General features: G+C 40.4%; 1 protein-coding gene across 1 annotated transcript in view; it reads left to right on the forward strand.

Moving 5' to 3' along the window:
• Positions 1–24,103, forward strand: part of LOC145396951 (uncharacterized) — a 119,200-nt gene that overhangs the window by 15,739 nt on the left and 79,358 nt on the right. Inside the window, exons 3-7 of the mRNA XM_080270185.1 lie at positions 1,015–1,194; positions 14,840–14,932; positions 17,241–17,365; positions 19,495–19,608; positions 21,487–21,707. Of these exons, the coding sequence (XP_080126311.1) occupies positions 1,015–1,194; positions 14,840–14,932; positions 17,241–17,365; positions 19,495–19,608; positions 21,487–21,707 (733 nt within the window). The remainder of the gene's footprint in view (positions 1–1,014; positions 1,195–14,839; positions 14,933–17,240; positions 17,366–19,494; positions 19,609–21,486; positions 21,708–24,103) is intronic.

The raw sequence follows: 24,103 nt of genomic DNA on the forward strand, positions 1-24,103 counted from the left end.
TCAGCCTGTGTTCATAGTTATGCACATTACAGTTGTCGCATTTCCGTACTCGTCACAATGGCTGAAAAAGTCGCACAATGCTACTGCATCAGACTTTGCCAAAAAAAAAAAAAAAGTGATACCCAAGTTGAAACTATCAGCAAGATCAAGCAAGATATTGGAAATGAAGCTATGGGGGTAACGCAAATAAAGAAGTGGTGCAATCGTTTAAAAAATGACCAAATGTCAGTAGAGATGTCAGGACTACATATTATAATTACAAATCATAATAGATAGATAGATACATAGATAGATAGACAGCCCTCTGCGAGCCTGGGAAAAGGAAATGAGTTTGCAAGTTACACTGAGGAAAGCTGACGACAGCGGCTTGTAAGGAGATGATGCAGTTAGCTGTTAGCAGTCCTCTCATGAACAAAGACCTAGTAACCATACACACACATATACACACATACTCACACACAGGCTTCTTAAACTTTCCATCCACGAGGAACACACGTGACACACCCCTGCTACACCAGAATTTAGGAAAGAGAGCTCAGAGGGAGGTTAGCGACAGAACAGGCAGGAGCAGAAGGAGACAGGCCTCAGAAGAGACAGGTCACAGTGAGAAGGGCTTGGCAATTTGAGAGAGAGAGACAGAGAGATAGATAGCGGGACGGGACTCTATACTTACGCTCTGTGTGAGAGACTTGTTAATATTTCCAAGACAAATAAAAATAGTCCCATACTATTCTTTACCTCTCCTGTCACTACATGACAAATGGGAAGCTACTCCAAGATATAAAAACCGCTCGTCCACAAATCTAATATATATATATAACTCAACCACAAAGGAACCTACACAGTCTTTTATGACACAAAGTCATTTATGACAGAGAGAAATGAACATCCTGGGAGCCCATCAACAAGCAGGAGCGATGAAAATGTGAAGAAAGTCTCCAATCTGGTCATGGGAAATTACTGGATGACTCTCAGCACACAAATTTTTAACAGCTGATTTTGGCATGTGAAGAGTTGTCACCAAGTTCGTTCCAAAGCCCCCTACACGTAAACGACAAGATCTGCGGATGAACGTTGCTGAAGACATGATGGAGTGTGCAAATCGCAATCCAGACTTTCTGAAGACTGTTGTCACTGGATATGAGACTTGTGTTTATGGGTACGACCAAGAAACCGAAGCACAGTCGTCCCAGTGTAAGCATGCAGGGTCACCTGGCCTCAGCCAAAAAAAAAAAAAAGCATGGCAGGTCTGCAGCTAGGTGAAATGCACGTTGACATTTTTTTTTTCTTGACTACTGTTGTGTCGTGCATCACGAATACTCACCAGGTCAGACTGTCAACAGACATTACTACCTCGACGTTATTCGTTTTCCTTATGATGCAGTTCGGTATAAGATTCCAGACCTTTGGAAAGCAGCATGTTGGAAACTGCACCATGAGTTCATGACAATCCCTCTGCCCATTCTTCTGAACGGATTCAGGAATTTTTGGCCAAGCACAACATCCCACAGGGCAAGCAGGCTCCCTACTCACCAGATATGATTCCGTGCAACATTTGTTTATTCCCTAAGCTCAATTCTCTGCTGAAGGGCTCCCGATTTGAGACGAGAGAAGAGATTATGACGAATGCGACGAAGCATCTGAAGGAAATACCAAAAACCGACTGAAAATATTTTCAGGCGGTGGAAAGAATGCTGGATTGTGTGCGTCCAGTGAGAAGGGGCCTACTTTGACGGGGTTAGTGTCCTAGCTCAACATGTTAGCTATTTACTTTATTAGAGCCTAGGTTCGGATACACTCTGAAGAGATCTCGAGTGAGCAATAGTAAAACAAACGCCTCAGCATATATGGAGTTAGTTATAAATTGTGACCAGTTTATGAAGGTCCAATCCACATTATTACTCATAAAACCACAGTTCGTTGTCATTTTTAGCATCTTTAATGTTTTCTAAGAGAGGAAGCTCCAATGTTGAATTAATTTATGTGGCAATAACAAGAATGTGTACAAGAAAACATGTACAGAATGGGTTACTGATAGTTTCTAATATCACGACAAAAGAAATCTCCCATAAGATAAGACGTCATCGTACTTAAAGGATTCACCGGTTGCTTCCAAATCCTTGTCTACAATAGATGTTCTGTATGCTGAATAAAATCGCCTGGCTGTATTGAGGAAGTATCTGACACTCATATACAGGAGGAGAGAAATACATATTTATCAATGAACCAGTCGATCAATTTCTATACCTATCTATCTTCCTATTTATCTATGCTTAATGCAGACATATCTTGCCATTTTCCCATTTTTAATCCCTTCAGCCCTGGGTCACAATTCTTAGCTTGTTTTAGCCATTCAAACCCCCGACAATTAACTATACGCCTCTTACTCTGATTTGGCCTAAATCTCCCATTTCTCCATCTTGAATGCTGAACTGTAACAAAAGATTAATCCTTGAATATTATCCCAGTCAGGAAGAAGTGCTATGGCAAGGATGTAGCGGTGAAATATTGCATTTTTCTGCCACAGAGCTACGTGAAAGAAGCTGCTAAAGGGAGAAAATCTGGACCAAATTTAAGATGAGAAGAACATACAGTATATGTGTTAAGGGTCAAAGTATCGAGTCCAGCAGAAGAGATTCATAGTATACTTAAGCAGCAGAACAAGGCATATTTACTGTAAAGATCAATTTACTCCTTATGTACTTTTTAAGTGCATAGTTTAATAAAAAGTAAGGCTACCAGTTAATTCATATAATTTCCACCAGCCCATGGCCTCCAGCACATGATTCTCTCTCTCTCTCTCTCTCTCTCTCTCTCTCTCTCTCTCCTACCACTTCTAATGGAGAGTAATTATCTAATGAAGGTCTCTTACTTCAGTAATTTGTTTTTTCTTGATATCGCCGCTCAGAATAATGTTTAACTCCATTACATTTCTGGGTACGTACAGTACATCACATTCAGTTTCCTTATAAAAATGAATTGGTTGGGAAGCATATATCGCATTTTCTACTTTTTTTTTTTTTTAGATAACCCCGTCGTAGATCTGTGACACAGTGCAGACCAGCAGACATTTCCAGTGCTTTGATTAAAGTGCAGTGTAACGTAGTGAACAGTGTTTATTAGGAACAGTTTCCTTATTCTGCAGCAATATACTCAAAAATATGATTAAGTATACTAATCTAATCTGATGGTAAAAACTGGTGTCGAGAAAATATTTAATAGTCGCTGATACTAATGATAATTGTGGATAACCATATCCCACACCAAGCCCTCTTCCTCCCATCATCCCCAAACATCACCTTTTGCTCCCCAAACCTCGCCCCCACAACATCCTGGAGAGTGGTCAAAACCCTTGGCTCTGACCACCTCCCAGTCATCATCACTACCAAAACCAGAATCACCCCCCCCCCCGACCACAAACACATACACTAATTATAAGAGGGCCAACCGGGAGGCCTGAAACAGAACAACACTTTGAAACAATAAACAGTACATCCATCAAAAACATCAACACTGCTGTGCACACTTTCAATACAATTATTCAAAACGCAGACAAAAGACTCATCGCTTTAGGCAAGAGAAAGAGACACAACTCCAATTTCACACCAGAAATTCAAGGCCTGATCAGCCAACGGGACACACTATGACACTCCCCAACACCCTATACACAAGACACCGTACAACAAATACAAGAACTCAACACTCATATAAACAATAAAATATCAGAACAGCAAACACTAAACTGGAATAATTATCACCAAACACTTGATCACCAGCAAACTCTACAAAACACTAAACAGCATCACACTCTCCAACAGCAACACTACACAATCACACGCTGCCATTACAACAGACACCATACCATCAAACATACAACAAGCAAACACTCTAATCAATCACTTTTCACATGTCAACCATCTAAACCCCCATCGCAACGACCGACGTGTCATCCGACATAAGAGACAGTTCCCCACAGACCCAGACTTCGCACCTTTCACTTACAGCCAGACGAAGTTCATCATTAGCAACCTCAAGCACTCATCTGCCTGTGGACCAGACAATATAAGCAACATTAACCTTAAAAACCTTGGACCATAAGGCATACAAGCACTCACCAACATATCAAACTACAGCTACTCACACAACATAATACGCAACATCTGGAAGCATGTCACTATCATCACCATCCCAAAAACCAACAAAGATCCAAGTTACCTTCCTCATATCGCCTCATCACATTCCTCTTCACCTCCTCGAAAGTCATTGATCGACTGGTACTACAAGTAGTTACACATCACACCCCCCTAGCCCCATCACAACATGGTGTTAGGCCACTACACTCCACAAACACTCTTCTTACAGACCTTACACAGAGAGTTTTTGGTGGCGTGAATTCAGTTAGGCCACCACACAGAACACTCCTAGCACACTAGACATTAGCATAGATTTTGATGCCAATCCCCGCCACAACCTCACAAACAAAATATTCAACACAAACCTGCATAGTAACACAAAAAGATGGCTGGCAAACTACTTAGCAGGCAGATGTGCACATGTAACATTTTCCGATCAGTCTTCGAACATCAGAAACTTTACAAATGGCGTCCCACAAGGATCTGTTTTGTCCCCTACACTCTTTATCCTATACATGCACTACAAACCAACACCCTACACACCACAGATACACATAGCTTCCTATGCAGATGACATAACACTTACATGTACACGCCAAAACGCAAGCACAGCCGCACACATCCTCCAACCTTACCTCAACTCACTACATGAATGATTCACTACAAACAGGCTCAAAATAGCCCCAGCCAAATCTACAGTGACTGTTCTCACAAACTGGGCAGCAGAACAGTCACATTCCACACCTCACCATAAACAACACTCCCCTACCACACACACACACACACACACACACACACACACACACACACACACACACACACACACACGAAATCCATAGAATACTGTACATCAATGTCATTTAAACAATACACAAATATTAAAAGATAAATTAACACCAAGACTTAGTGCCTTGAGGTCACTTCCCTATGCAAAATTTGGACACAACATAGAAACCACCACAACAGTATACAAATAATATTTAAGTTCAGTGATGAATTATGCGAGCCCTGTTTGGGCTTCTAACCTCACTAAAACACACTACAACACTCTACAGACCATACATAATAAGGCCCTTAAAATAATCACAGGCTGCACAGCTACTACACCCACAGACCACTTGCACATAGAAACCAGTCCTCAAAGTCAAGGATCATCTAGACATGAGAGGTACCCAAATTCTCGCCGCAGCCTCCACAAACCCACACCATCCACTACACTACATGGTAGCACATCCACACACACCAAGAAACATCAAAACAACACCCAGCACACGATATCATACACCAATACTGTCATCTCTCCTTCCTCCCTCGCCCATCTCAGACCAGCTTCCAGAAGCATATCCATACTCAATTCACTCGCCACTCCATTCAGTCACTGAAAAACAACACACAGCTGCATGCACGGCCTCCTGATATCAATCTTGATAATATGTTATATATTAGTTGTAGTAAATATGTAAGGAATAAACTTCAGTTCACTTGTAGTCGATGACAGGAAAAGTTAAAGATGAATACTGAGTCTTGATTGTAGTTTTATTATCATCAAAGGGAAAGCTTAAGTTGAACATAGTGTGTATTAAACAAGAGCGTTTATATGGTAGTTAACTTCTTGCTAGACCCCTCTTATCGCTGTCTCTCTTGACAATCTCTCGCCCCTGTCGCTTGCCTCCTTTTACCTGTCTAATTCCTCATTTCTTGTATAGTAGAGCTTGTGTCACGTGTACTGTACGTGTGGGGATTGTTCTAGAAGCCTGTGTGTGTGTGTGTGTGTGTGTGTGTGTGTGTGTGTGTGTGTGTGTGGTCACAAGGCCTTGGGGGCTCTTTGTTGCTGTGTGAGACATTCCAGAGAGGTGCCACGTCATTTCCTTTCCCACAGCTATCTTGACTTTCATTATATTCACACTTTAAACTACCTATCTGTTATGCATTGTATTATGATAATGTAGATTCCTAACATCGCTCGGTCACGCCAGCTGCAGAACCTAAGACAGTATGTATTAGTGACAAACTCTTATTTATTAATGCATAATATTGATTATAATATTCTATAGACATAATATTCATGATAATATTGTACTGATCTAATAATATCCTAAAACATAATACATTGTAAACATACCGTATACATAATGGAGCAAATACACTATTGTTAAAATGATTATAGAATATTGTATAACATATTGTAAAATGTGCATGTATAACAGACACACACATATATGCGTAAGTGGTACAATGCCAAGATTATATTGAGCAATGAATATATTTGTATGTCATATAGATATAATGATACTGTAATAAGTATTGGATACTTGTATATCATGTACTATTAATTCTTGTGTCGTCCCAAAAATTTTCTGCATATATATATATATATATATATATATATATATATATATATATATATATATATATATATAAATATATATATATATATATATATATATATATATATATATATATATATACATATATATATATATATATATATATATATATAAATATATATATATATATATATATATATATATATATATATATATACATCTATCTATCTATATATATCCATCTATCTATCTATATATATATATATCCATCTATCTATCTATCTATCTATATATAAATATATATATATATATATATATATATATATATATATATATATATATATATATATGTGTGTGTGTGTGTGTGTGTGTGTGGGTGTGTGGAGCCTCTTTGGTACAGTGGTAAAGTGTGCATTTTCGTACACTGAAGAACGAGGGTTCGTACCCCACCAGGGTTAAAAACTTTGGGAGCGTTCTTCTGGCCAAGTACTACATTGGCGGACACAATGGGTGCTGTGGTTGAACCAGTGTCGCATACTATAAAGTATGCTTGCACCCAGTCGGCTTGCGCGGACCATTACACTTGGTTCACAGACTACACACACACATCCAAAGCCATTCCAACACAACAATTACACTTACAAGCACTTCTCACCCTGCATACACTCTCTACTAGACAGCCTAAGCCACTTGGTAGAGATACATTGACTGTATTGTCCCCACTTCGGTAGAGATAGGCCGGTCCTGCAGTGGACACTCAAACTGCTGATGAGATGAGATTATATATATATATATATATATATATCTATATATATATATATATATATATATATATATATATATATATATATATATATATTCATATATATATATATATATATATATATATATATATATATATATATACATAATTATATATATATATATATATATATATATATATATATATATATATATATATATATATATAATTTACACAATAAATTCACTTTATTCATCTGGTCTTACCTGAATGTTCACTCTTCCTCCAGTAAGTACTGACTTCAAGTTTGCAATTCTTGCTTATATTCTGTGCATTGCCAACAACACTATTGCAAATACAATAGAGAAGATCATAAAGACAGTTGGTGCTGGGCTATACACATACTATGGGTTGAACATACCCATACCCAATTCTTCCCAGGGCTTCATTGTTTCATTGATTAGTTGCATAGTTTCAAACTTAGGTGAAGTCAACTAAACACTTGTGCTCATGTTTAAATCCATCTTAGGTAGTGGGTGGAAATATTTATCTGTATGATGTGGAGTAGACTGTAGCACCAGTCGAGCAGGGCAGTACTCCCGAGGTGGATGGAAAGCTGATGATAGGGAGTGCTGGAGCTCCCGTTTCATCAGCCCTCAGGACTAGTTCCTGACCATCCCCCTTTGCTGAACTTTTTCAGTGTCTCAGTTACACAGAGAGTAGGCCAGCATGCTCTACAGTACAAATTTCTCTAACTATCTTCACCAAACTACATGCACAGTACACACTATACTTCCTATTCAAAATTCACCAAAAATGGCGTCAATTCACCCAGCCTCGGAGTCCCCAGGGGGGGGGACCATAAATGCCCCAGCCATCTGCCCCTCTCCCGGTGACGACTCGAGGTGCCTGGAACCACTGTCTGACTCTCTTCTTCTTCATTTCTGCAACATTCGCGGCCTTTCATCTAACTTTCGCTCTGTTGAGCACCACCTCTCCTCCTCTAAACCTCACCTTCTTTTTCTAACGGAGACTAAGCTGTCTGAGGCAACTGACAGCAAACCCTTTTCTGTATCCTCCTACTTTCTCTATACTCATTTCAAAGCCAAAGGTGGCTGTTGTGTATACATACGCAACGACTTATCTTGCTCTCGTGTTCCTGAACTTGATTCTTCTGAATTCTCCACACTCTGGCTTCGGCTTTCCTGTCATTCTCTGACTAAATATATCTGTGTTGTTTACTTATCCCCTAATTCTACTGACTATCAAAAATTCTTCGACTATCTTACTTCTACGATGGAACACATTCTGTCTATTTCTCCTTTCTCTGAAATCTCCATTCTTGGAGATTTCAATGTTCACCACCACCTTTGGCTCTCCTCTTCTTTCACTGATCCACCTGGTGAACAAGCCTACATCTTTTCTATCTTTAATGACCTAGAGCAGCTTGTACAGCACCCTACCCGTATCCCTGACCGCCTTGGAGAGAGCTCCAACATACTTGACCTCTTCCTCACAACTAATCCTTCTGCTTACTCTGTTAATCTTTTCTCTCCGTTGGGCTCCTCCGATCACAACCTTATTACCTTAACCTGTCCTATCACTCCAGTATGGCCTATGGACCCTCCAGGGAAACGTCGTCTGTGGCATTTTGGAGCTGCGGACTGGGAGGCCCTCAGGCAGTACTTCTTTGATTTTCCCTGGAATGATTATTGCTTCCATGGCCGTGAGCCATCTGAGTGTGCCTTGCCCATTACGGAGGTTATTCTCTCGGGCATGGAAGCATACATTCCTTTCTCATATCCTTTGACTAACGCAAGAAAGCCTTGGTTTAATCACGCTTGTTCTAATGCTGTCCGCAACAAGGAGAAGGCCTACAAAAGGTACCAGAGCCAACCCACCCCTGAATCACATAATCTTTATGTTTCTGCCCGGAATCGTGCAAAGTCTGTTCTTCGCTCTACTAAAAATAATTTCATCCATACTAAATGCTCTCAACTCTCCAACTCGAATTTTTCCCGCTCCTTCTGGCACCTTGCCAAAAATCTTTCTAACAACTTTACCTCATCATCCTTCCCTCCTCTTTTCTACTCTGATGGTTCTGTAGCTATTTCTTCTACTGATAAAGCGGATCTCTTCGCACAGACTTTCTCCTCCAATTCCACCTTAGACGATTCTGGTGCTGTTCCTCCATCACTTCCCCCCTCTGACTTCCTCATGGCTGACATTAAAATATCTTCAGTTGATGTATTTTCTGCCATCACTGGCCTCAGTACTAACAAGGCATATGGACCTGATGGGGTCCCTCCTGTTGTTCTGAAGAACTGTGCTTCTGTGCTTACACCCTGCCTAGGCAAACTCTTTCGCCTTTGTCTGTCAACTTGTACCTTTCCTTCTTGCTGGAAGTTTGCTCTCATTCAGCCAGTCCCAAAGAAGGGTGACCACTCCCAACCCTCCAACTATCGTCCAATTGCTTTAACGTCCTGTATTTCAAAAGTTTTTGAGTCAATTCTTAATAGAAAAATTTTAAGGCATCTTTCCTATCACAACCTTCTTTCCGATCGTCAGTATGGGTTCCGTCAGGGACGCTCCACTGGCGATCTTCTCACCTACCTTTCAGACTCCTGGTCATCCTCCTTTCGGGACTTTGGCGAAAGCTTTGCCATTGCACTTGACATCTCAAAGGCTTTCGATCGAGTCTGGCATAAATCTTTAATTTCCAAACTGCCCTCCTACGGTTTCTATCCTTCTATCTGTGCCTTCATCGCTAGCTTCCTTTCTGGTCGTTCTGTAGCCGCTGTTGTAGACGGCCATCGTTCTTCTCCTAGATCTATCAACTGTGGTGTTCCTCAGGGCTCTGTCCTATCACCAACTCTCTTCCTTTTATTCATCAATGATCTTCTAAGCTGTACATCTAACCCTATCCACTCATACACTGATGACTCCACCCTTCACCTTTCCATTCGGTTCCCGCAACGCCCATCTCAACAGTTACTTCAAGAAATAAGGGATGAGGCTATGGCACACCTAATGTCTGACTTGGCTCATATCTCTGACTGGGGTAAAAATAATATGGTTGTCTTTAATGCATCTAAGACTCAGTTCTTACACCTATCAACCCGACAAAATCTTCCACAGGTATACCCACTAATGTTTAATAATATTCAGCTTAATCCTGCATCATCCTTGAACATGCCTGGGGTTTCATTTACTCGGGACTTATCTTGGAAAGATCATATCACATCTCTTGTAAAATCTGCTTCCAAGAGATTGGGTGTGCTAAGCCGACTCAGCTCTTTCTTTACCCCTGCACAATTGTTGACTCTATACAGGGGTTTTATCCGCCCCTGTGTGGAGTACAACTCTCATGTGTGGGGAGGCTCCCCACATACAGCTCTTCTCAATAGGGTGGAGGCAAAGGCTTTTCGTCTCATTAACTCTCCTCCTCTCACTGACTCCCTTCAACCTCTGTCTCTTCGCCGCACTGTTGCATCTTTATCTCTTTTCTATCGCTACTTTAATGGTCACTGCTCCTCTGAACTGTCTGCTTGCATTCCTCCACCTCTATGACGGGTGCGTAGCACCCGTCTGGCAGCAAACTCTCATCCCTTTTCTGTCCAACTCTCTAATGCAAGAGTTAACCGTTACTCCCAGTCTTTCATTTATGCAACAAGTCAGCTCTGGAACTGTCTCCCTCTGTTTGTATTTCCTGCTGCCTATGATCTCCAGTCTTTCAAACGTAGTGTGTCCAGGCATCTCAAAATGATTGGATCTTGAATTTGGCTCTCTATTGTATTTTGTTTTTCTCTTGGAGGGAACTGTTACCGCGGGCTCATGGCCTTTGGTTCCTTCTTCCTCGCATAAAAAAAAAAAAAAATAAAAAATAAAGTGGACATGGATGGTGTATGTACAGCACAGTAGTCTGGTGCTATGTATAATCCTGATCCTGAAGTATGAGATGGTGGTATACTTGGACAAATTATGTAAACTGATATGTTATGAGTGAAGTAAAAAATCTGTGAATGTCCAATGCATTGATGGTGTACAGGTTTATCTGGAGCAAATGTGAAGTTGCACTGGTCATGAATGTCATGATTTCTTATGATAGCCATTTCACAAGGGACTGTTCCAGTAGGCTGAAACGTGAAAATGTACGCAGGACAAAGGTGAACAGCATGTAAGGATGTACGGCACTTTCGTTCAATCGTTGATTCACTGGTGAAAGTGTCAGTGTCCCCTCTTTTGGAGACCTTGATGAGTTCGGTGTTTGTGTGGATGTTGATGATGACCAAAGTGTCATTATTCCCAGAAGGGAAGGGGTATATTTGATAGACTGTGAACAGATCGTACGTTATGAATGGTACATGAACTATTACTGATGCTGGTGTTAGGGTTGCTTGTAAATATGGATAATACAACATGAAGTTCCTACCCAGGAACAAAGGCTTCAAACCATGTTTATGTATGCCTTGACTAATTATCTGACGTAGATCGTTAACTGGAAGTAGGTCAATAGTGACCTTGCCATTACCAGCATTTGCAATACCTTGCATAAATGCCCTGTAACGAACTCTAGTGTTATCTAACTGGAGTATAATTGTATCAGTATGTTCCGTGATTACTGAGAAGTGTTAGAAAAGTGTCATGTTTCCTTCCATGGCGTTTATTTTGTCCACACTCTGGTGAGTTATAATTTCTGCTTTTTTAGATTTTTCACGATCGTCTTCATTGCCGTGTTTTGACCGACAAAGAACTTATTTTGATATGGTAATGCCTGAGATACTTTATTAAATCTGTTGTTTATTTTTTGAAGGTCTTCCTCTGTAGCCAATCCAAAAATGTTTCCTAGAATTGCACCAACCAGGTGCAATTCTAGGGGCGAGAGGTTGTCGAGTGAGAGAGCGAGAAGAGGGGTCTAGCGAGAAGTTAGCTAGCATATAAACGCTCTAGTGTAATACACACCGCATTCAACTTGAGCTTTCCCTTTGAAGACAATAAAACTACAATCAAGACCCAGTATCCATCTCTAACTTCTCCTGTCATCGACTACAAGTGAACCGAAGTTGCTTCCTCACATAGCTACTACAGCTACTATATAACATATTATCAAGCCTGATATATTATTTTGATGGCGCGAAAGTACGAATCAGTGCCTACGAGCCAACACTTCTACGATCAAGCAACCACAAATGAGTATACAGTAAGAACACCGAGTTACGAGTGAGGAAAAACAAGTTCTATGATTAACTACAAGTAACAAGCCTACGAGGCATCTCTATAATCTTCTACACGCACCTACAAGTAGCGGCAGCCTTTTTCCAACAAGTAAATCATAACCACAACTACAACCCTCTGACCCCACCATTCTCTCCAACCCCCCATCTCCGTCTGCTTCATCACCACACTGACATAGAGGTGAAAAGGTCAGACAACCCAAACAAAACTACCACGCACCTCTGACCCAAGCATCTCGCCCACAACTTGTTACTCGTCTTAACTCACTCATTCCTACCCATACTCATATATTCTCAAGAGTTATTGAGTGGGAATTCAACGTTGTATGGTTCGAATATGACTGAGGCTATGCCTCACTTCAATCAACCCTGATCTATTACCAAGCCCTGGAGTTTCCAAGAGTGAGATCATCTATCAACACAGTCCTGAACAGCCCTCAGTTTCCAAGAGTGACAACATCTATCAACACATCTCTGATTCTCCGAGAGTGACATCATCTGCCTTTTAAGTGGGTGATTATACTTTTTATCTATTTTTTCCCAGTACTTTACATTAGGTACAATCACCTCCTTTACATATATATATATATATATATATATATATATATATATATATATATATATATATATATATATATATATATATATATATATATATATATATATATATATATCATCTCATTTCATCAGCCGTTTGAGTGTCCACTGCAGGACCGGCCTATCCTTAACGAAGTGGGAGCGATACAGCCAATGTATCTCTACCAAGTGGCTTAGTCGGTCTGGTAGAGATTGTACCGGTATGTAGGGTGAGAAGTGCTTATAAGTGTAATTGTAGTGTTGTAGTGGCTTTGGATGAGTATGTAGTCTGTGAACCAAGTGTAATCGGCTTGCGCAGGCCGACTGGGTGCAAGCATACTTTATAGTATGTGACACTGGTTCAACCACCCCTGATGTCCGCCAAGCAGCACGTGGCCAAAAGAACGTTCCTGAAGTTTATTACCCTGGCGGGCCGTGAACCCTCGTCCTTCAGTGTACGAAAACGCACACTTTACCACTGTACCACAGAGGCTCCATATATATATATATATATATATATATATATATATATATATATATATATATATATATATATATATATCTTTTCATTTATTACTACTCATTTATTCATCTATACAGTTAACACATACATAAAATAAGTGTTCCATAACACCATACCCTAGCAAAATTAGTTTATTTTAGCTGAGTGATATAATGGGAATATTGTCAACACCACCAGTGTTAGTGACAGAGGACATACTGTTAGCGACGACTGCCAGTTCACAAGTAGGAGAAGAAGAAAACAAACAAAACACACAAAATTCTCCATAAAGTAAAGATAAAGAAGCAAATACCTCATTTTTAGATGATACTGATGATCATTGGGAAACCCTCTGATGTAGCAAGTGAGGACTAGCTCTGCCTTACATATTTATGAAAATTTACTTCAGGGAGTTCATAGGCCACATAAAACATATTCCACTACTCCCTCATATAATGACAAAGAACTCCAAGTGAACCTGACAAAACAACCAAACAAAATGGATAACGAAGGCAATGCCACGACTCGCACATCCCCACCACATGTTTATGTTTACCATGAGGATAAAAACATCGCAAAATTCTCAGGCACAGATAAAGGTCGCATTGATGTTACAGTATGTCTCTCATTAAACCCGTGCAAACAACTGTTTGTTGCTGTGTGAGACATTCCAGAGAGGTGCCACGTCATTTCCTTTCTCACAGCTAATTTGACTTTCATTAAATTCACACTTTAAACAACCTATCTATTATGCACTGTATTATGATAATGTAGATTCCTAACACCGATATCCACCCATCAGAGTCCTATCTCCCTCGTGAGGAAATGGTCCAGCTGGCCAGGCTGAGATGTGGGCATCTTCCAGCCCTCTTAAGTTACCAGGAGAGGCTGGATGACTCCGTTGGTGATACCTGTCCAGGATGCAACACAGTTAAGCGCATTATGGAAGACTGCAATGCACACAATCACCTACGCCAACAACACAACATACACTCCTTGAGAGCTCTGTGGGAAAGCCCTGTCTCAGTCGTGGCCTTCCTTAGGGACTCGGGGCTGTTCGGCCAGATTGCCTAGGGAACAACAACTACGACTATTTTGGATATCGGATGTTGAAATTATATATATATATATATATATATATATATATATATATATATATATATATATATATATATATATATTATATATATATATATATATATCATACTTTAATGACTGAGGACCAAAATCTGTAAGGAATAAGGCATGAACAATTCAAGACCATACAGTCTCTATCTTTCTTGTAATAATCTGTCTCTCTCTTTTTCTCATATTATCTCTTACAGATCCCGGTGTGGTAAACATGAAGGTCTGTCCTCTCTTATTAGGAACACTGGCTGCTGCTCTGGTGTCGCCCACACCCCTACTGCACCACACCGGTCAGTACTTCAGGAATTCTTTCACCCTTTCATCCCGAGGACATCTTTTACAGTTCATTCATGCCAGCTACGGACTAATTTATTCAGACTGGGAGAGAGCTTTCAGACTGGTCGGGGTAGATGAACCCATGGCAAAACCTGTGAATTTGAGAGATCTTTCTTAAGTTGTATAAGAATTTAAAAAGTTATATAGTAGAACAAGGCAAGAAGAATTATTCCCTCATTTAGAAAGCTGCTTCTCTGGTGAGATTAAACAGCTTCAGACGGACCTGGACCGTCGTCACGTATAAATAGGAAGGGCTAAGCACAGACAGTATGTTTCCTTCTCATCAACAGGTGAAGACTGTCAGGACGATACTCTTGAGTCCAGGTTTAAAAATGGGTAAAATAGACAAATGGTACCCTGGAGTACCAGACATAGGAGATGAGTTGTCCGCCGGGATTTCAGTCCTGACATTTACATATTGCCAGAATTAGTTGAAATTAAAATGGCAAAAAGTGTTTATTCGAATTCAAATACTGGACACAGTCAATCATAAACCGTAACTAGTACGTTTATTTTTTATTTTTATTTCGTTATTTTTTTCAACAGGTTTTACCTTGTTCTGTCTTGGTAGTGAATCGGACTAGCAATGTGGAAAACTTCGTAGTCCGTCATAAATTCTGGTACAGTCGTTCACTTAAACTTGGCCCAGATTTGTATACTTTTGTGGCATACTTAGCGTAAACTCAGTGGCAGAATAAGGAGATACCAAAGCTCTACCTTCTCTCCATTGCACTTTTTCATGACTAGGTCCAAATTCTAGTATATTCTCTTTTTATAGCTCATCATTTGAGATGGCAAGATGACAATTTCAGGCCAAGTTAAAGTGAACAGGGTATATAACTGGACAAATGGACTATCACCAATTATAGACACTGAATGCATCTTCCCAATAAAACAACTTTCTTATGTATTTACAATTATGCCATTACATCAAGCCACGGGGCTGTGATAATAAGACACAGCAGAACAAGATGTCACCGGATACACGGCATATCACCAAGGGTACCTTCATAGCCCTTTAAGTTGCTATGAAATTATTGTTTCCATCCACCTGAGAGGTATTATAAGTGGGTGGTAGCAGCAGCAGTAACTGAAGTAGTAGTAGCAGTTGTAGCACTAGTAGCTGCTGTCTCAGGATCAACTGGATGTGAACCCCTAAGTCTACTAATACCAAGTTGGTTCACTTTCCATCAAAGCGCAGGGAGGCGTGGCTTATGTGTGACGTCAGTTGGCTTAAGTAACAGAAAATGTATAAAACCGCCGATTCAAATTAAATATTTATAACAAGGGAAAATGAAGCAGGGGAAGACGTGCTTCCCTCACACCCCTACACCTTCCATCACACCCCACACCTTCCCTCACACATTTCAGTCCCTTCCCTCACTTCACCGAATCGAAAGTGTCATAGTCTGAGTAGTGGAGCAACCATCCACCCTCCACCATGGTCAGGAGTCAACTGAGCTAGTGTTTCGTGTCAGAGCCAGTCGACGTCACTCCAATGCTCCGCCCCCTGGGCGAGCTTGGAGCCATTTTAGAAGGAAGTGAACCAACATGGTATTAGTAGACTTAGGTGAACCCAGTGGACTGAAGGCTGAAATCTTTCTTCTCCTGCAGTTCACCATCCTCCTTTTGGGGGAGATGTTGGGAACTGAGGGACGTTTGTATGATCAGGCAGCGGAGCAACCCGGTCATAACCATGCCACCACGTGAAGGCGTCCCTCTGCAGCACCATTAAAATGGATGAAGGTTCCTACAACTTCGATAACTAGACATGTAAATATTTTACACTAAGGCAGAGGGGTAGCCACAAGTACAGTATACTGAATTAGTGTATCAGCTGAGATTCACACATACAGTACATACAACACATTTATTCTTAGAGCTTTCAAACTTCTTTCTTATCAAGGGTAGCAGATATCACCATGGCACTTATGACACACAACACTGCCCACATATTCATTGCGTGTCACAAAGAGTGATTATGAGGGAGGGAATGGTGTGGATGGTAAATTCACCTACCCTTGAAGAAATATCAGATAAGTGAATTATTACAAATGGCCTTACATCAATACATAATGCAGACCATACAAAAAAGTAATAATAATAATAATAATAATAATAATGCAACCTACGACCAGCACTGGGTTAATACGACAGGCACACATGAAAGTGTGGGAAAGCATCACCTGAAATGATCATATTTCTTTCTGTAGTTTGATTTCATTTCTTATTCATTTGTATTAGCTATTTGTGTCATTTCAGGATTTCCAGTGAACAACACCCTGAATCTCCATGCCTTGGAGTCTGTGCTGACTACACTGAGTGATGCGCGCAGGTCAATGGTGTTTATCACTGATGGTACCAACATTACCACCTCCTTCCTTGATGTGAGTCCGCGGTTCTATCTTGTGGTGTGTCACAGTAATCCATTCACCCTCCTGGCATAGGTAAGTGTCTCTGTTATATCCATGTAAGCCGTATTTTGTGGCTCCTGAGGAACAACTAGTCCATATGTCCAAGAAAGAACATTATTTATTGTCAAATAATAGCCCAGCGCATCCCATGCCATGGAGAGGTGTATAGTATGTAGGAGGACTATTGGGCCTTGGGAGCAATATATATATAGTATATATATATATATATATATATATATATATATATATATATATATATATATATATATATATATATATATATATATATATATATATAAACTGAAGAGAGGCTATCCGAATTGGAGAGATTAGTCATCACTAATATGGGGAAGGCTTTGGCTCAGTCGGTAGAGAGGTGGCCTGCAGTCCTATCGGACCCAGGCTCAAATCCCCGCTGAGGCAGGGAACAGTATAAGGATTTGAATTTCATAAAATCAGACACTACTGATCTACCGGAAGACCCGCCGACATGTAAAAATACCCCCGCTAATACCAATACACCAGTCCTGTATGAGACAGCCCTAGCATGTATTCAATATGGACGGTGGGTGTTAGCGCTGAAGTGGTGACATGTAGAGGTGTATGGTATGTAGGAGGACTACTGGACCCTTGGAGTAGGCTGTGAAGCCTATGCCCAGAGTAGTACACATAAAAAAGAAATGGGTATACGTGAAGAAGGCTTCTGGAGTGCATAGAGAGAAGTTCATGTAACTGGAGAATCTGTACACATCTAGTAAACCTGGCAAATATGCAGATATATGAGAACGATATTGAAAAAGAGTCTAACGTATCCTTCAGCATTTTGTCAATTATGTATTTATTATTAGTAAAGGTATTTATCAGTATTTCTTAGACTAACACACACACACACACACACACACACAGCCAGTGGCGTACCCAGAAAGTTGAAAAGGAGGGGAGGCCTTTTTTTATTTTATCTTTTTAACTGTGCAGTCCATGATTTGGCGAGCGCAGCGAGCCCGTACAGCCAGGGGGTTCCGGGGGGGAGGCGCTGTAAGCCCTCCCCCAAGAAAATTGTGCATTTTGGCCAAGTTTATGATGATTTCGAGGCCATATGGAATGGGTATACCGGCACGACATAAATATAGCATACTCGTATTTTAAAGTAATTTTTAAGTATTCTGTCCCCTGAGTTATGACTCAGTCTCTCCAATAACCTTATAGTACTATAATTCAAACGCTCACATTTCGATAAAAAAACTTTACAACTGTGATAAACTGATAAATTATATCTATCTATCTATATATATATTGCAAAAGGGGGCGGCCATTCTGTCATGGCTCCCCCTCCCTTGGTACGCCACTGCTCACAGCCATTATACCTGGGCAGCTTTCGGTTATTCCAGTGTCCCTCAACTTTGTCCCTGTCCCTAGAAATAGAGATGATGGGCAACAGGAAAAAGACATTATCAGTTAGCAGTCCACTGGGTTCATGTAGAGATGAGCCTTGGACCACTGTAACAACAAAAACAGCGTTAGATGTGTGCGAAATATATTCGTAAAATAAAGTAAAATAATGTAAATAAATAAAATAACTCATCAGATGCTGGGGATGCAATGTTGTAACCTCTTGTATTATGTGACTTTTTTTTCTTCATAAGGATATTTCGTTCAACTTACGAGATGCTTTTCAAATTGGCAAGGTTAGACACAACTTCATAATCCCCTCCAGAAAATAACGTCTTCACTAACTTAAGTAAAATTGTGTACACTTGGAATGAATTAGTTTATATAAATGCCACTATATTAAGAGAATTATAGGATACAACACAAAGGTTGAAGGATATGACTTATAGGGCTGAAGGAAACGACTTATGGAGTTGAAGGATACGACTTATAGGGATGAAGGATACGACTTATAGGGCCAAAGGATACGATTTAAAGGCTGAAAGATACGACTTATGGGGTTGAGGGATACGACTTAAAGGTTGAAGGATACAACTTAAGGGTTGAAGGAAATGACTCATAGGTTGAAGGATACGAGTTATAGGGTTGCAGGATATGACTTACAAGATTCAAGGATGCAAATGACAGGTTGAAGGATACGATTTCCTCTGCAGGCATTTCTGAGCCGTCGTCCTCACATAGGATTAAGTGCATTTGAGGTGTCACATGGCCTTGACACTAATACAACACAGGCACGACTCTCTCAGCTCATCCCCCAAGCTCGCCAGGTAAGTTGCTCTCTCAGTAGAGGCATGCACAGGTAAGGCTCAAACAAGCAAAACCTACCGCCCTCTTTGCCATGCCTGTTACAAAAGGCTTGCCATCATCTCCACATGGCCAAACCATGGGTGTTTCTCTTGACGCTTTCCATCACATCCACATCGGTACGACAAGTCTCCTTTACATTATACAATATGTACACAATTGAGTCACTAGGTAAAAGAAGTAATAGGCAAAAATATAGCAATATATATTGTACAAGCTTATATAACAGTTTCTTATTAAATGGTTCAGTGACTAATAATCAAGTTTTTGCATAATTCAGTTCAATTTAGTAAATGTTCATTATAGTATTGGCAAAATGTTCACCCCTGGGAACACGTTCGGGGAAACTTCCCTGACAGCCGTGACAATGGAAAGTGTTATATGAAATGGCTTTATGCAAGTGCAGTATAAAGCACACAGTGATAAGATATGAGATGGAAGGATGGTTTTTAACGTTAGGGAGGAATGGGGATGGGTTTTAACGTTAAGGGAGGAAAGAGAAATATGGGAGACAGGACATAATGCTGGCAGGAAATTGTCTATGAGTTTTTGCTAATGGCTGTACAATCTCCTCCAATTATAAGCAGTACAGGGACTCGTGCAGTGGGGGTGTTTTGGGCACTATAGTCATTCTGCTTTAATTTGGTACGGATTTCTACCATGTTGCTGATTATTTCCTTTAGCTCAATAGCAGAATAAGACAAAGCTGCATCTCTACATCCTTTCCATAGCAATTCTTTGTGACTTAATTCTTGGTCTATATTTTCGTAGCTTATTTTGCCTACCTCTATGGCAGATAATGGCAATACAATGGCTTTACACTTTTTATAGCACTTCTTCGTGCATAGCATCATAATTTAATGTTAATCTTTTGTTACAGGTATTAGCATGTAGCATCATATTCTAATGTTAGTTTCTTGCTAAAGACCTGTATTTCAAATGAAGCGATGGCAATTTTAGGCCAAGTTAAAATAATAAGGATATAAAATATTTGTTATGTCTCATGTCTACTGTGTTGGAATATTCCAGTTATAGTTATCATACGACAGTTTAAGGATTTAAATTTCTTTAAAGTTTCTGAGCTACCGTAAGACCCGCTGACATTTAAAAATATCCCCACTAATTCCAGTACACTAATTCTGTATCAGGCAGCATGTATTCTGTATGGATGGTGGGTGTTAATCCAAAGTGGTAGCATGTGGAGGTGTATGGTGTGTAGGAGAACTGCTGGGTCTCAGGGAAAGATGTACAGTCTATGCCTCTATACCCATAGTCGGATACATAAAAAAATACATGACAGGTAAACAAATACTCTGACGTCTCATTCGACCCCCAACATACCAGGAGACATGACACATAAACCAATACACTGATGCCACATACGACCTCTCAACACATCAGCAGTCACCACATGTAAACAGATACACTGGTACCACATACGAACCTTAATGCATCACCCCCTGAGTAGTTGTAAGTGGAGGCGATTGTACTAATTTCTTAAAGTACTTTCATCATATTTGTCTCTCCTCAGCGCTTGAAGAGGAGACACGTGTGATGGCATTAATCACCTGCTCGTTTGTTGAGAAGCTTTATTTTTTATGCACAGTTTTAACTGTAGTTGTTGTATGCATAATTTTTATGGTGTGTCCTTGATGTTTTTATTTAGATTTTATTGTTAGATGACTATTTCTATTAGTTTTATTCCTTATATTATACATAAACGTGTAGATGTGTGAATATCTCATCCTTGTTCTGTCTTTACTAGTCTTGTATGGCGGCAACAACCTCGCTAGTTACGCTGCCACGTGCTTTTTAATATAATCGATCACTCAATCCACCAGCTACGGCAGGTGTGGTCTGTGATGGTGGTGTTGGTGAGTGACGACCCAGCCTTCCTCACTGCCTTCGCCGAGTGGTCCTTCAAGGGCCGCCTCCTGGTGTGGTCAACAAGGCTCCTCGCTGTCACCCGTATCCCTTTTACTCGTCATCATATCCTGCACAAAACATTTTCATCAATGAATGCTATGATCATGACTATAAATGACTCTTCAAAGGAGTATAGGTACGAACATCATTTGGTTTTATCATAATCAACGTCAAGTATATCCACCGTCAGGAAATTTGTCACTGAAGCCTCTACCCTTCCAGAAGTTGTAGCCCCGCCCATCCTCACCCACTCCCCGGGCGGCGGGTAAGGGGAACGGGACTTAAGAGACAAGTTGTCTGGTGGCGGTTATAATGGTTCATAAATGATTACACAAAATTGTAGGTAACGGGGCAAGGACACAATTCTATGCCATAAAGATTTGATTTAGACCAAACTTCGTGCAATGTTTAAGGGGCAACTTGATAATGAAGAAAATTTCATGTGGAGAACAAGAGGCAAACGACCAATGTCATATGGCAATATCATTGACTTTTTTTTTTAAATTCCAATATGGACCAAGATTCCTGGAAAAGATGTGGGAGAGGAAGGAATGAACTACTTCGTTTTGTTAAAGGAAGTGGTCGAAGGTCAGTGTCAGGGGGCAAAGTCAAATGTTTCGCTCTTAAACCAGATGGTGGATGCAGGTGATTCGCTCTGTGTGTGTTCTTCCTTATATTTATTTGGTTTTGGATTCCTCAAGACGATTTTATTCAGACTTTCAGCGAGTTTTTCAACTAAAGGGGCCTCAGTTAATCCTTTCTTTGCAAAAAGTTACGCTTGAGGGTAATAAAATCGTCTAGTGTTCGCGGGAATATAAAATACGTCACTGAACTGATGAGGTTAAAGAAAACATATTTTGCTACTGCAGTGGCGATATATACGGCAGATAAATAAAGACAGCATATTTAACAGTTAATTAAAGGTAACAGTTTTCAGTATTATCAAAACCTGACTACCGCAATGAAGAATTTTATGACAAAGACAAAATTGATAAACGTTCAGGCCAAATATCTCAGTTGTATTAGAATATAACGACTGTATTGACGAATTCTGGGGCAGTTAAAGTCAACATTTCAATGAGTTAATTAAAGGGAGTTGTTGTTGTTGTTGATCTTTCTTCAATAGAGGAGACCGGGCCTTGCTGTAGCCCGGTTGGTGGTGGTTGGCTTGAGTGGGGTAAGGGGGAAGACAGGGCCTGGGGATTGCCCAGCACACACGCCCTGTCTCCTGGCTGAGTTTGTGGTGTGTGTGATTAAAGGGAGTATTTCTCAGTATTATTATAACATATTACTGCACCGACGAAATTTATGACAGTTAAATATAAATACAAGTCAAAAGTGAGAGCAGTGGAAATGAATTATTTGAGAAGATCATGTGGAATTTCATTTAGAGATAGACAGGCAAATGAGGAAGTAAAGGAGTGTTGTGGTGGTGATATGAATCTGAAAGTGTTAAGAGAATACTGTGAGATGGGTTGTCCATGTGAAGTGGATGAAGAATGAGAGACTGGCTAGAAGAATGTATTTGAGTGAGCTGGAGGAGGAGGAGGAGGAGGAGACCAAGGATGAGGTAGAAGAATGAAGTGGAGAGATATATAAGAGAGGAGGATGGAAGTTGGTGGCAGGGCGGTTAAATAGTATAGGACAGGGCAACATGAAGGCGATTTATTTGCTGCCACCCCTTACGGGATTAAGGCGTTTGGCAATAGATAGACAGATATTTAAGGACAACATTATTAATAGTTAATTAAAGGCAAAAAGTCTTGCAGTATAATTAAAGCAATATTTAAAACAGCTGCAGGATCTTCATCTACCTGCCATACACTTCGCCTCAGCAAAAAACACTTCTCCTGGCAACATGGACACCTAGAAGATCCCTTGTTCTTACTACACTTCTTCCGCTCTTTCCTGATAAGTACACAAGGTAGTAGTAGTAGTAGTAGTAGTAGTAGTAATAGTAGTAGTAGCAGCAACACTACTAGTAGTAGAAATTGTTGGGGGAGGCGGTGGCAGAATTGGTAGAGAGAAGGCCTGCAGTCCTAATGGACCCAGGTTCGAATCCCGGCTGGGGCAGGGAACAGTTTAAGGATTTGAATGTCATAAAATGCAGATTTTTCTGATCTACTGTACCGGATGACCCGCCGACATGTCATTAAAGTACTCCCACTAATACCAGTACACCAGTCCTGTATGAGACAGCCCTAACATGTAATCATTATGGATGGTGGGAGTTAGCGCCGAAATGGTGACATGTGGAGGTGTGTAGGAGAACTACTGGGCTCCGAGGAGGACTACTGGGACTTGGGAATAGGCCCTGAAGCCTTTGCCCAGAGCCGGACACGTAAAAAAAAATTGTTGCTGTTGTGCTTGTTATTGTTGCTTTCGTAGATGAAGCTCCAGTTTCATCCAAAACATGAACCCGGTGGATTGCAGACTGAAGTTACTGTTATCCTGCAGCACATCACCCTTCATTCGGCAGACAGGGAAGTAAGTGAGGGACGTTTGTGTAACCAGGCAGCTCCATCACTCAGT

This window comes from Coenobita brevimanus, chromosome 40, assembly GCF_032717465.1.
Source record: "Coenobita brevimanus isolate Jiangsu-jjx chromosome 40, ASM3271746v2, whole genome shotgun sequence".
NCBI classification, from domain to species: Eukaryota; Metazoa; Arthropoda; class Malacostraca; order Decapoda; family Coenobitidae; genus Coenobita; species Coenobita brevimanus.